Source organism: Limulus polyphemus, unplaced genomic scaffold (genome assembly GCF_000517525.1).
Source record: "Limulus polyphemus unplaced genomic scaffold, Limulus_polyphemus-2.1.2 Scaffold2485, whole genome shotgun sequence".
NCBI classification, from domain to species: Eukaryota; Metazoa; Arthropoda; class Merostomata; order Xiphosura; family Limulidae; genus Limulus; species Limulus polyphemus.
Genome location: NW_013668095.1, coordinates 153,950 through 167,738, shown reverse-complemented (window position 1 = coordinate 167,738; position 13,789 = coordinate 153,950). Strand labels below are relative to the sequence as shown.

Sequence of the window (13,789 nt, the reverse complement as noted above, 5' to 3'; positions counted from 1 at the left end):
AACCGCAAATAAAAATAACATTAATGAGAATAAAATCATAAATAACATTCAACGTTAAACTGGTACACAATTAAAAACATTTTATTTAGGCCTAACTACCACCTTCAATGTTTCGACGTCACTCCTGAAGATGTAACGTCGAAACATGTAGAGTCGTCAACTTTTTGAAGGCTATAGATAGGCCTAAATAAAATGTTTTGAATTGTGTACCAGTTTAACGTTGAATGTTATTTATGATTTTATTCTCATTAATGTTATTTTTATTTGCGGTTCCAGTAAGTCTTCTTAATCGGTAAACATTAAAACAAATAATTTTTCATGGTGTTTTTTGCCATTTTAAAATTGAATAAATACTGTACGTTGTGTATTCCTATTTAACCATTCATGCCTCAGTTACGCACAATAATTTTTTCTATTAAAAGTTAAACTCGTTTTACGGTATCGTATGTTTTGCATAAATTCATTATTTTTTAAAAATTTTATGTTGTTTCATAAGAGAGCCAACCTCGAAAGGGTAGACAAGTTGAAAATGTCGGTATGATGGAATTTCCCCAAAAACCTCCGAAAGAAATGGAGCAAACTTACAAACCGTCATACTACTCTTCACCAACAAGAAAGCCGACACCTATTGCCGCTAGAGGGCGACTTCGTAAGTACCAATCCAATTATAGTATCAAACTTAATATAGTTATGATGGAGTTCCCCAAAAACCTCCGAAAGAAATGGAGTAAACTTACAAACCGTCGTACTACTCTTCACCAACAAGAAAGCCGACACCTATATGCCGCTAGAGGGCGACTTCGTAAGTACCAATCCAATTATAGTATCAAACTTAATATAGTTATGTTGGAGTTTCTCCAAAAAACCTCCGCAAGAAATTGAGCAAACTTACAAACCGTCGTACTACTCCTCACTAACAAGAAAGCCGACACCTATTGCCGCTAGAGGGCGACTTCGTAAGTACCAATCCAATTATAGTATCTAACTTAATATAGTTAACTTAGAGTGTTGATCACCCTTTATCAAGATTCATCAAATGTTATCGGAATTCCTCTGCGTTTTGGTAAAGTAATCGAAAATAGTAAAATATATCGGACAAATATGTAAATTAGTAAAGAAAAACTACTACAGATATCTGTTTTCAAACTGACCTTTAAAATATCAAAAACGCTGAAAATTCGCTGTTACACATTGGCCATTTTAAAATCATGCTTTATCTAATCGTTTTATTCGTTTTTTTAACGATCTTATTTTTCCTAAGGTGGAATTATACCCTGATACTAAATGAAATATCTAAATACTCTAAACTGCACTTTTCAGGTCGTTAAGATCTACAATTCTTATGTTTTATATAGCATTACCACAAACTTCAAATTCCAATTTTCAGCTGGTCACAGCGTTACTCTTGTAAGATACTGAAGTCAGTATGCTAATACGATTGTACTGCACACTTCAATATCTTGGCCTAACATGCTCGCCCTTTCAGTCGTGGGGGCGTTATAATGTGACGGTCAATCCCACTATTCGTTAGTAAACCAGTAGCCCAAGAGTTAGCGGTGGGTGGTGATGACTAGCCGCCTTCCCTCTAGTCTTCCACTGCTAAATTAGGGACGACTAGCACAGATAGCTCTCGTGTAGCTTTGCGCGAAATTCAAACAAACATTATCTTGGTATTTAATAACATTACAATTACCTTTTTCTTTGGTAAATATGAATATAATAGATCTAGTAATGACTATTGTTCAGGTCATTTTGTTTTCTTTTAAAGTATTTTACGTTTTAAAATCTCCTGATTTTAGGACGAAGAGATGAAAACCACGAATATGCTGAACCCTATGCTTCTGTGCCTCCTCCGCGATGTGTGATTGATGAGAGGAACTGCCCAGCCATGTTATCTGTAAGTTACTATAGATGTGGAGGAATTTGGTGTTTTTTTTAATTGGTTATGTCAACAAAGAAGGTTGAAACGTTGGAAAAGCAACTAACTGCTAAAGCTAACAAAATATAGTGATATATTAATGGTGCTTAAAAATATTGAATTTTAGCTCTTTTTCAAAAAACAGAAGTTTCTCAAACTAATTTAAGCAGTTGAGTTATAGTGTGAAGGTTAAATGCTAAACAAAACCTAGTTGTTTAGATTACAAAAAACAGAAGTTTCTCAAACTAATTTAAGCAGTTGAGTTATAGTGTGAAGGTTAAATGCTAAACAAAACCTAGTTGTTTAGATTACAAAAAGTACATTAAGTTTCGTAGACTACGAGTTTGTGCGATAAACTCTCCTTAAGAGTTGTGATGGACTGACATCAAACTCGACTGAAAATCTCGATGTCAAATTAAGAAATGCCACATAGGATTTCTGGGAATTAGCGCGAGGTTCAGGTTCATAGTTGACATTGTTGTTTTAAATCTTAGGTTCATTATAATATTGTTAAACAGATGTAATATAAAATATTATAATGTTATTATGTATGTGATCTTACGTTTAGGAATGTTTTAACTCTAACAGTTAAATGTGAATTGTATTGTAATTGTGTGGGAATATTTTAACGCGTCGTAAATGTCGTCGGGTATGAAATTTAAAATTTGTATAAAACACAAAATTTCACATTTTTTTTACTCAGACTTTCCAGTAACTATATGGTTGATAATAATCAAAGGTTGCTAATAAACTTTCAGCTTTCTGGATTACTTAAAACCAACTGCATTTCTTCACAAAACCGGTATAGCTGGTATTATCTTATCTTACAAGGATCTTTCTAATGGATTTGAAATGGTCGTGCTCACCAAAACTATCCAACTGGCTACAAAATAATAAACGGTGAACACGAAGACTTAAAAGAAAAAAAAGTAAAGTTTTCTATCGTTTTTATTTCATTTTGCAATAAATGTGCTTTAAACTTTTGTTTCTAATATTAGACAAGAAATGATGGTCCTTACGCTACGATAAAGCGGAGTCCGCCTCGACCTGTATGTTATTTACCCCCAATGAATCAAGGTAAGTGGATTGACGTAGATTGTGAATTTTTTTATGATTTGCTATTATAAATATTAGTAAAACAAAACAGGTGATTGAGATTTGCGTCTATATCAGAAATAACAGAAGTTGTTCGCTATAAATATATACTCCGCAGTCTGAGACTATGAAAGCGCCCGCAGCCCGGAAGAGGAAATGATAAAAATGAATAACTAATGAAAAGTTGTATAACAAAATTAGTTAAATTAATAACTTAAGCAAGCAGCCACGCATGCGTACTGGTGACTTGCGTTTTGACGGTTGCACACTTACAAAGTTATTGTTTGTCTACATCTAGACTGTGTGAGCTGACTTGTGCTACGATAAAAGACCCTTCGAATCAAAGCGAATTGAAACGTTCCAATTTGAAGTCAACACAAATAGAACTTCGACAACGTCAATTTCTGAATACAAACAACAAACGTAAATGCCATATTTTATGTATTTGTATTTATGGCAAAGTTAGTAATGCCATCTAACTCCTTCTCTGTTTTTGAACTATTGACAGATAGAAGGCAGCCAGCCAGCCAGCAGCACCCTACCATCCATTATAGACGATAAGGGATTGACTGTCACTATTATAAAGAACACACAGCTTAAAGTGTGGGGAATATTTTGTGGAATCGCACAGATTTGAGCCTGGTTCGCCATCTCTGAAATACAGAGCTCTATCACAGGATCAACTGGCGCTCCTTAATTTCATGATACAATTAGTAATACTTTATTGGCTGTAAAATAACATGTTGACAAAAAATGTAAATAAGTTAATATTTTTTCTGACTAATAATTTAAATCATTATAACCTGTATTTATAAGATCCCGAATTATATTGTCCTTAACAAATATCGCTGTTTTGTTTGTTTCGGATATCGATATACACAAGGGCTAACTGCGCAAGTCGACTCTAGCTTTGAACTGAAAGCCTAGAGGAAAAGCATTTAATCAATGGCACCCACCGCCATCTCTTTGGCTACTCTAAAAGCATAGATATTTTAAAAGGTAAACTGCTTGGTAGAGTACGTATATTTAATAAAAATACTTTTTTTACCTGAACCTTGTTTTACTTGGCAAAAGTAGGATTACCTTATGAATAGTATATCGCTTTGAACAAACAGTACACTAGGGGGACATTCGTGTACCGGCGAAGGTGTTTCAAAAGCATAACACTGGTCGACATAATCGAGCTTTTTGCTTCTCTCGTGTAAGCACACTTTTCTGGACGCTGATTCCAAATCTGTTTTCGGTTTTCTTCTAGCGCATCTAGTTATCGAAATATGACTGGTGTTAATTTCAGCACAATTTAGGTAATAATCACACATTAGGCTAGTTAACGTTACAGCTTTATTCATTTTTCAGTATCAACGTTATACCCACACCATACACTTGGTTACATTTATACAGTACACACTTATGAAGAATGAAATGTACAACAACTTCAATTATAATTAAGGCAATAACCTTTCAGATTTGATCAGTCTCATCATCAAAACTTGACGTGCTAGAGAAAACCAAAAACAGATTTGAAATCAGCTATCTAGCCCACCTATAATTACATCTGGTGAAAATGACTTGTTGGCAAGTGTAATGCTCGGAAAGATGTATTTTCATTTGTAAATATATGCTTCTCGTTGCACGTATCAGTCAGATGATTTGATTAGTTGCCAAAACAACCGTTTGTGCAATTTATTTATTTGTTGTTGTTGGTTTTAGGGTGGTATACATTACTCAATAGATAACTTAAATTGTGATAGGGGGGTATACATTACTCAATAGATAACTTAAATTGTGATAGGGGGGTATACATTACTCAGTAGATAATTTAAATTGTGATAGGGGGGTATACATTACTCAGTAGATAATTTATACACCCCTTTAATTTTACGAACAGATAGAGGGAGCTGTATGTTCCAGTAATCATATTATATGTACACACCCCTTTAATTTTGCGAACAGATAGAGGGAGCTGTGTGTTCCAGTAATCATATTATGTGTACACACCCCTTTAATTTTACGAACAGATAGAGGGAGCTGTGTGTTTCAGTAATCATATTATGTGTACACACCCCTTTAATTTTACGAACAGATAGAGTGAGCTGTGTGTTCCAGTAATCATATTATGTGTACACACCCCTTTAATTTTACGAACATATAGATGTAGCTGTATGTTCCAGTAATCATATTATATGTATACACCCCTTTAATTTTACGAACAGATAGAGGGAGCTGTGTGTTTCAGTAATCATATTATGTGTACACACCTCTTTAATTTTACGAACAGATAGAGTGAGCTGTGTGTTCCAGTAATCATATTATATGTATACACCCCTTTAATTTTACGAACAGATAGAGGGGGCTGTGTGTTCCAGTAATTATATTATACCACCCCTTTAATTTTACGAACAGATAGAGGGAGCTGTATGTTCCAGTAATCATATTATATGTATACACCCCTTTAATTTTACGGGCAGATAGAGGGAGCTGTGTGTTTCAGTAAGTGTTATAGGTTCTGCAGTGTTTTGTAACTTACAAAATCTCTGAACGTTCGAAGATACTTGTCTTCATTTCTGACTGATACCATAGGTTTGTGACTGATACCATAGGTTTCCATATGAGTTCAAGAGATCCTGAAATCTGCTGTGAAAAATGGAAGAATACGTTAAATCTTACATTTGCAGCATTTGGAGTTTTACCCCAAAATTGGAAACTGGGGAGATGGGGGCGGGTTTCAAGTATATATTTGATTAGAGGTGCTTTGGAAAACACACGGCTTGTCTCTGGCCAGATAATTCATGGTTCCTGTAACATGCCATATGGTGGCCATAGCTATACATTATTTCTGCACCAACAACACCATTTACTTAGATCTGACATTAAAACAGCGGACATTGTATGACACAAAACAAACAAAGTAAATCAAAAGAATAACCACTGTTAACAAGAAGGTACGTTTTAAGTAACCACTGTTAACAGAAAGGTACGTTTTAAGAAACCACTGTTAACAGGTTGTACGTTTTAAGAAACCACTGTTAACAGGTTGTACGTTTTAAGAAACCACTGTTAACAGGGGGTACATTTTAAGAAACCACTGTTAACAGGGGGTACATTTTAAGAAACCACTGTTAACAGGGGAGTACGTTTTAAGAAACCACTGTTAACAGGGGAGTACGTTTTAAGAAACCACTGTTGACAGGGGTTACGTTTTAAGTAACCACTGCTGACAGGGGTACGTTTTAAGTAACCACTGCTGACAGGGGTTACGTTTTAAGTAACCACTGCTGACAGGGGTTACGTTTTAAGTAACCACTGCTGACAGGGGGTACGTTTTAAGTAACCACTGCTGACAGGGGTACGTTTTAAGAAACCACTGCTGACAGGGGGTACGTTTTAAGTAACCACTGCTAACAGGGAGGTACGTTTTAAGTAAATACTTAAATTTTGCTTCTCACCTGTGAGTAAAGGTACAATTTGTATTTCTCAAAGTATTAATGATAATGTATGACATTCCCGGTTTAATATGTTCCTTTATTTTACCCTAAAAGTTCTTTGAATTCCTATATTCGCCGTTTTATATTTATGTACACGCGCCCTATAGCCAAACTTACTACCTTTTTATCCATGTGTTACAGTAGGGGTCAAGCTGAGGTCCACACAGCAGGCGACCTCTCCTGAACGATCGGGTCCATACTGCCAATCTGGTTCAAGTCCATCAGGTTCCAGTGGAGAAAGACCAAGTAGCATGTGAAGGTAAGTGACATGTCCAAATGAACGGTAGACGTTCGATCTTAGACCTATTACAACCGATAAAACCTCAATAGATCGGTTACATGCTCTGAGAAGTAATAGAAATCTATTTCTCAGAACCTTTTGCATTGAGAAATAGATAAGATTATCAATATTAATACGAGCAGGCAAAGAAAGCATTTTATATATTCTATTCTACTATAGGCTTACTTTCCTTTACAGTCAATAGAAGGCTATAAATTCCTTGTTTACAGAAAGTCAGAGACCATTATATATATAGCAAAAATTTAAAAGGCTAGTATACTGTAAGTACTAATATTTTATAATACAAATTAATTATTTAATTTTCAGTTCGTTTCAAATAGGATATATAGAATTGGTCATTTTTTTATTATTTACTCTAAATAAAGGCTACAAATGTTTGAGCTACGCGAGACATGCATGGATAAATAAATATAATATAAAAACTGGCATATTATTAACAACGTTTCCATCAACAACCAAATTGTGGTGTTTAAACTGTCTTTTCATTGGCTTTATTTAACTTAAAGTCTTATAGCTCGTTGATACTTACTTGTTGACGAAAATGTTTTCAATTATATCTTTGAAACTTAACTTTCCGTTGTTCCTATTTCTCGCTATATATATGAGCACTATAAGCCCAAAATATGTTTCTTTTAATCCAGTCAATACAAAAATCGTAGAAACTGGGTTCCTGGTAATCCTGACTAAAATGAATAAATCGTGTAAATCAACCTCATTCTGCCCCTGTAAAACGGTTTTATTTGTCAAGCACTGATGCCCTGTTCATAAAACACCTTACAAACGAGGGTTACTATAAACTTGATAATCAACAGGAAGACACAGTATGGTCAAACTTACAGTAGAAAGTTTAATATCATATTTTCCTAAACTATTAGATAATAAAAATAAAAGAAAAAAACGTAGAAACTAGGGTCCTAGCAATCCTGACTGAAATGAATAAATCGTTTATATCGTCCTAATTCTGCCCCTGTAAAACTGTTTTAGGTGTCGTACAGCGCTGCTCTGCCCACAAAGCCCCTTATCAAACGCGTGTTACTATACACTTGATAGTCAACAAGAAAACACAGTATAGTTAAACTTACAGTAAAATTCTTAGATATAATTTTGTACTGGACTATTAACTAATTACCAGTACTCGACTGAAATATAAATCACTGATGCCTACACCCTTTTCAACTGTGTAAAACAAATGTATTCATTTGAGTGTCAGACATGGGTGGTATTTAACGTAAGAATACTAGCATAAACCATCAATCAGTGTTTTCACTAAGATGCTAACACCTCATCAATCTATAGTTGCGTAGAAGAGATGATATACAGCAACCTCTCAGAATATTTTTTTGTTAAACTGATCAGCATTTGTTAATACCAACGGGTCATAACAAGGCTATGCACACACTGCTTAACTGTTTATCTCCTAAGAAAAATGTGTCCAACTAGAGTTACACAAGCCAGTATTTTTCTCTAACAAATTCTATTTCTCTTATTTCTAGCTATGTGAAAAGAAAGATGTTCCTTCATCCCAACGGTACGTTACACTTTTGTTCATGTTCTTCTGTTGTTATTGTGTTTCCAAGTTCCCCAGTGGAGACCAGTTTGAGTAATTGCACCTCTCCGTCCTTGTGAAATACATCGCTTTCTTGATCCAGACAAACCTGGCGGAAGAATCCCACTAAACAGTTCATGGTAGTTGTAATCACACTGTCTAGTGGAAGTAATACACCAAACATTCGTAAACCTTATTACACTAGAAACATGATTTCCCTCACCGAACATTTTAAAAACTCCATTAATTTCATTCAGAGATTGTCACAAACTATCATTTCGTTGCTTGAACTTGCTCTGTTCGTGATGTTTGTTCTTGCTCACAACTGAATTACAATCTGTTTTGTCTCAACAAGTGTATGATCACATTGTCTAGTGGAAGTAATACACCAAACATGCGTAAACCTTATTACACTAGAAACATGATTTCCCTCAACGAACATTTTAAAAACTCCATTAATTTCATTCAGAGATTGTCACAAACTATCATTCCGTTGCTTGAACTTGCTCTGTTCGTGATGTTTCTTCTTGCTCACAACTCAATTACAATCTGTTTTGTCTCAACAAGTGTATGATCACATTGTTTAAAAATAATAACTTGTTTCATACCTTGTAAAATTAATTGCCAGTGAATCTCCATTTGTGTTAATTGTGATATTATTTTACTAACATATTATCATATCTATAGTTAAATAATTACTTATATTGTTATATCACAGCTTTGTCGGAAATATTTACGGTTGTTTGTGTTTTTTAATTGGCGTTTGTAGTTGTATTTTGTATATTTATATACATACATCTATACGCAAATCTATTATGTTATTTATAATATTGAACGAGATGATGTCGTCATAGACTGTTTATTCCAGTAACAACTGTGAAAAGCTTTGCGACAGTAACTTCGGTTATGAATCACTGTGTAGTTTCGCTGTTTTCCTTACGAGTAGAAACGCTTTTGTTTTCCCATGTATTTTGTATAGAACACAATCAATTGTGTGCCTTTCATCAGCTCCTTCGGATCAATATAGAGGATTTGTCTGATTGTCTGTTGTTTGTGATCATCGCCAAACAGAGCAGGATTTACTACTAATGTATAAAAGCACGTTCTGTACATATAAAGAAGGATCAGTGTAAAAAAATAATTTTTCTGTCTCTGCTTTTTTTTATTTCCAATTTTCTCTCTTACCGAAGAGTACATTTATCAGATATAAACATATCCATTTTCGCTCATACAGAACACCAGTAGTAAAGTGTTTGTGTTGTTCTCGATGAAAGGTTAAAATTAAGTAAACAATGAAGTCCGTGGATGTAATTTCATGAAATTTAACCCCGAACTTGTTAATACTTTTAAATATACAAGGTTTTGGGTAAAGAAAGACCCCGAACTTGTTAATACTTTTAAATATACAAGGTTTTTGGGTAAAGAAAGACCCCGAACTTGTTACTACTTTTAAATATACAAGGTTTTGGGCAAAGAAAGACCCCGAACTTGTTACTACTTTTAAATATACAAGGTTTTGGGTAAAGAAAGACCCCGAACTTGTTACTACTTTTAAATATACAAGGTTTTGGGTAAAGAAAGACAACCTAATTTACATTTAAACTAAGAAAACTAAAAGTAAATGGAAGATATTTAGATTTTGTTTGTTTCAAGTTAAGCACAAAGCTACACAATGGGCTAACTGTGCTCTGCCCACCACGGGTATGGAAACCCGGTTTCTTGGGTTGTAAGTCCGCAAACATGCCGCTGTGCCACCGGGGGGCGCGGTATTTAGATATAGATAAATAAAATCTAGAAGTTTACTCTGGTGTTCTCTGTCAGGTTTCTTTTTGTAAAAGTGAAACCAAAACCAAATATTTGTTTAATGTGAACTTGTTTCTTGATGACATTTACTCTCTGTTATAGCTCTATCAGGGCTGTTTTAGTATTATGAACGACAATAACAACGTAATGGAGACCAAACTGACACAGCAAATAATATTTAACATGTGTACCTTTACTGATTTTTCTGTGACGCGAAGTGGCATGGTGGTATGTCTTCGGACGTATACTGTCATAAACCGGGTTTCGATACCCGTGGTGGGCAGAGCACAGATAGCCCCTTTGTGAAGCTTTAAGCTTAATAACAAACACCTGTAACGCGAAAACATAACGTAAACAAAGATCAACTCATCCAAATGCATCAATTAAGGTGAACGTATCGAACTGACATTATAAAACACCTGTCATAAACCGGGTTTCGATACCCGTGGTGGGCAGAGCACAGATAGCCCCTTTGTGAAGCTTTGAGCTTAATAACAAATACCTGTAACGCGAAAACATAACGTAAACAAAGATTAACCCATCCAAATGCATCAATTAAGGTGAACGTATCGAACTGACATTATAAAACACCTGTCATAAACCGGGTTTCGATGCCCGTGGTGGGCAGAGCACAGATAGCCCCTTTGTGAAGCTTTGAGCTTAATAACAAACACCTGTAACGCGAAAACATAACGTAAACAAAGATCAACTCATCCAAATGCATCAATTAAGGTGAATGTATCGAACTGATATTATAAAACACCTGTAGGTAAATCCTTTCTCTTCTAACTAATTTATATTGTACATCGCTTTAATTTTGAATTTATTTTAGTTTAACATCGGTTTTCCGTTAGAATTAAAATTGACATTTTTACTTGCCTCTGATCAGATATTAACTTCCTAGAAAATATTATCGTAAAAAATAGTAATATGAAGAAAAAAAAAGGGAAACGTACATTTTTTCACACTTATCTAATTACCCGTTTAGTGTTTCAGAGGGAAAAAAACGGTATTGTTAAATGACACAAAACTTTAACTTAATAAGATTTTTCTCAACGTTTGGCTGAACTTTTTTTGTAGTTTCAACTTTCATAGCTACTACGAGTGATACTTATGTTTAGATTAACAGACCTGAAACATCGAACGAGTCTCATACTGTCCTCATAAAGTAACGAATTCAGAATAGAGCGAACATTGCCCTTAAACGTTAACTAGAGTTGGATTTATAAGATCTTAAATGTAAATTACTTAAACAATTCAGTCAATATCTAGGTGGCGCTACCATTAACAGTAGAAGTTAATCCAACAATCAAGTCTTGCTCCTAGAGTTTAGCTTTCAGTGACATCTACCGGATAACAAACAAATATACAAATTCGATGACGAGGAACCCACTTTGAGACTAATAATGGTTGGACTCGGCTTGAATGGGTAATGAAGAAAAGCTTTAATATAAGTTTAACATAACAGCAAATGTACAACGTTTCGACAAGGTTTCTCATCATCAGGTATGTTTTGTCATCATCAGTACCTGTTGGGATAACTTGTAAACATCTTCGTTTCTTTATAACACTCTTTGAATTATCAAATTGCTGGTCACATGATACAAACTTAAATATATATGATTGATCTTGCCGTTGTAGAATATAGTACAATATTTAATGACATATATACAATACATTATAGGTCTTGTTTGAAGAACCTTAGTCGTCAAAGCAGCAATATTAGTTGCTTAAAGCTCCCAACAAAATTTGAGTTAACACTGACTCACAGAAAAATCAGCCTTTCAACATTTTGTTCAGTATAGTACTCTTTAGCATTTCAAAACTTTTATTTTTTGTAACGTGCATACAGAAAACCGGAGTTCCACTTTTACGTGCGAAAACAATTCATTTTTCACAAGTACAAAACATGGATACAACTTACACAGTATCTAATTTCTAAGATTTTCATTAAAACTTCAAGGGAATTTAATATATAAGTGTTGTAAATTTAGAAATATATAACTGATTTCATTATATGATACATTGAAACGTAAAATGTACATCGCAAAAAAGACATGCTCTGGTTTGCTTCCGATATTCGCTCAAAGTTACACAAAGGTTACCTGAACTATCCATTCATCATGAGGAAGACAGGCAGTCAACAGCATTCTTGGGCTACGCTAATAGAAAAGTGGAATTTGACTGTCACTCTTATAACGCACCCATAGCCCCCAGAGTGAAGATAGCCGTTTTTGTTGTTGTTTTTGTCTCGCCAACGAGACGCAACGATGAACACTCGTATCCACAGTCCGGTATGCTAGACATTATCCAAACGGGATATGTGTTAACGTTTTCATTATAAGATTCATCAAAAGGAAATCTCGAATAAAATTGTCTCAAAAACATAATCATTCTTTACATTACGATATGTTACATCTATAGCAGTTCAATCCTTCCAAAAGCATATCCAAAGACTGCGAGTTTCGTACATTTCTCCAAATCGGATTATATTGTAAAAAATACAAAACCAATCCTAGTCAACAACTCCTTTCAAGTTTTCCCTCTCCGACTTTTATATTTTATTTTCTCAATATGAGCGTATTGTTCTCTTCTACTTAACCATGCCATTAGCAGTTCGAAGTCTGGATTTTTGTCCACTCAAAGATTCGGTTTCTTTCAATCTGCTTTTGTTCCTCTTCTGATACCTTCTGTGTATTTTTAATAGGATGTTGATGTAGTCTGGCCAATTATCGGGCAGTAGGACTAGTAAGAAGCCAATAACGATCAGTGATATTCCCGCCAATTCCATTCCTTTAAAGACGACGCCATAGATATAGATGTCGATGACTAAAAATTAAACGAAATGAAATATACATCATTTTGTAACAAGATATGAGTTTTGATTTGAACAAATCTTATCACTTTGCTGAAAATCAAAGCATTTCTACAATAAGTGTGCCTTAAGACTGTAGAGTCTTCAGACAACTGAATTCAGCTAACAGTTTACTTATCACAAACTTCTTGAAGGTTTTTCAATGGGAATTGTGTCTTCATTTCGCTTCTGGACACGTATATTTGTTTTGGGGGACCATTTGTTGATTTACTAGATGTCTGGTACTAATGCATAATTTGTCTTTAAACTGTAATTATAAATATTATTACATGGCTAAATCGTGTAAAATGTGGGGAATATTTTCATCCAATATTTTTCTTATATATATGATTATCTAAGGCCGAAACCTCCAAAAAATAGCGTTAATTTGTTTATTTATTTTTTATGCTTTCATACTAATCCCAAAATATGACAAATTAAAGAAACCGTCATACATAGAACTAAGAATTTTGAAAACGTTCTTTGAATGATCAAATATTTTTAGTGGTTTCTTAATCTAATCTATCTAGCATATTGTAGTCTTGGAAATCTTAATCAATCTATTTTGTATACCACAAATGAACATTTCCCAATGAATGTTTAAGTGTGTGTGCATGATATGTAAAACTGTAATTAAATAACAGGTTTCCTACACTCCAACCCATATCGGAAAGAAACGTTTGTTCAGTAGTTCTAACTGATTGTTAGCCCCCCAGTGGTACAGCGGTATGTCTGCGGACTTACAACGCTAGAATTCGGGTTTCGATACCCGTGGTGGGCAGAGCAC

The 13,789-nt window shown here is 34.5% G+C and overlaps 2 protein-coding genes across 2 annotated transcripts in view; one reads left to right on the top strand and one right to left on the bottom strand.

Moving 5' to 3' along the window:
- Positions 1-9,462, top strand: part of LOC106467091 (Down syndrome cell adhesion molecule homolog) — a gene marked incomplete at its 5' end in the record, with an annotated part of 21,888 nt that extends 12,426 nt beyond the window's left edge. The window contains 5 exons of the mRNA XM_022395215.1: positions 497-649; positions 1,800-1,897; positions 2,917-2,995; positions 6,640-6,781; positions 8,293-9,462. Coding sequence (XP_022250923.1) covers positions 497-649; positions 1,800-1,897; positions 2,917-2,995; positions 6,640-6,755 — 446 coding nt within the window. The remainder of the gene's footprint in view (positions 1-496; positions 650-1,799; positions 1,898-2,916; positions 2,996-6,639; positions 6,782-8,292) is intronic.
- A 2,294-nt stretch (positions 9,463-11,756) lies between these two features.
- The window catches only part of LOC106467090 (putative thiamine transporter SLC35F3), a 31,175-nt gene continuing 29,142 nt past the window's right edge, over positions 11,757-13,789 (bottom strand). Inside the window, exon 7 of the mRNA XM_022395214.1 lies at positions 11,757-12,977. Within this exon, the coding sequence (XP_022250922.1) occupies positions 12,742-12,977 (236 nt within the window). The 3' untranslated portion in view covers positions 11,757-12,741. The remainder of the gene's footprint in view (positions 12,978-13,789) is intronic.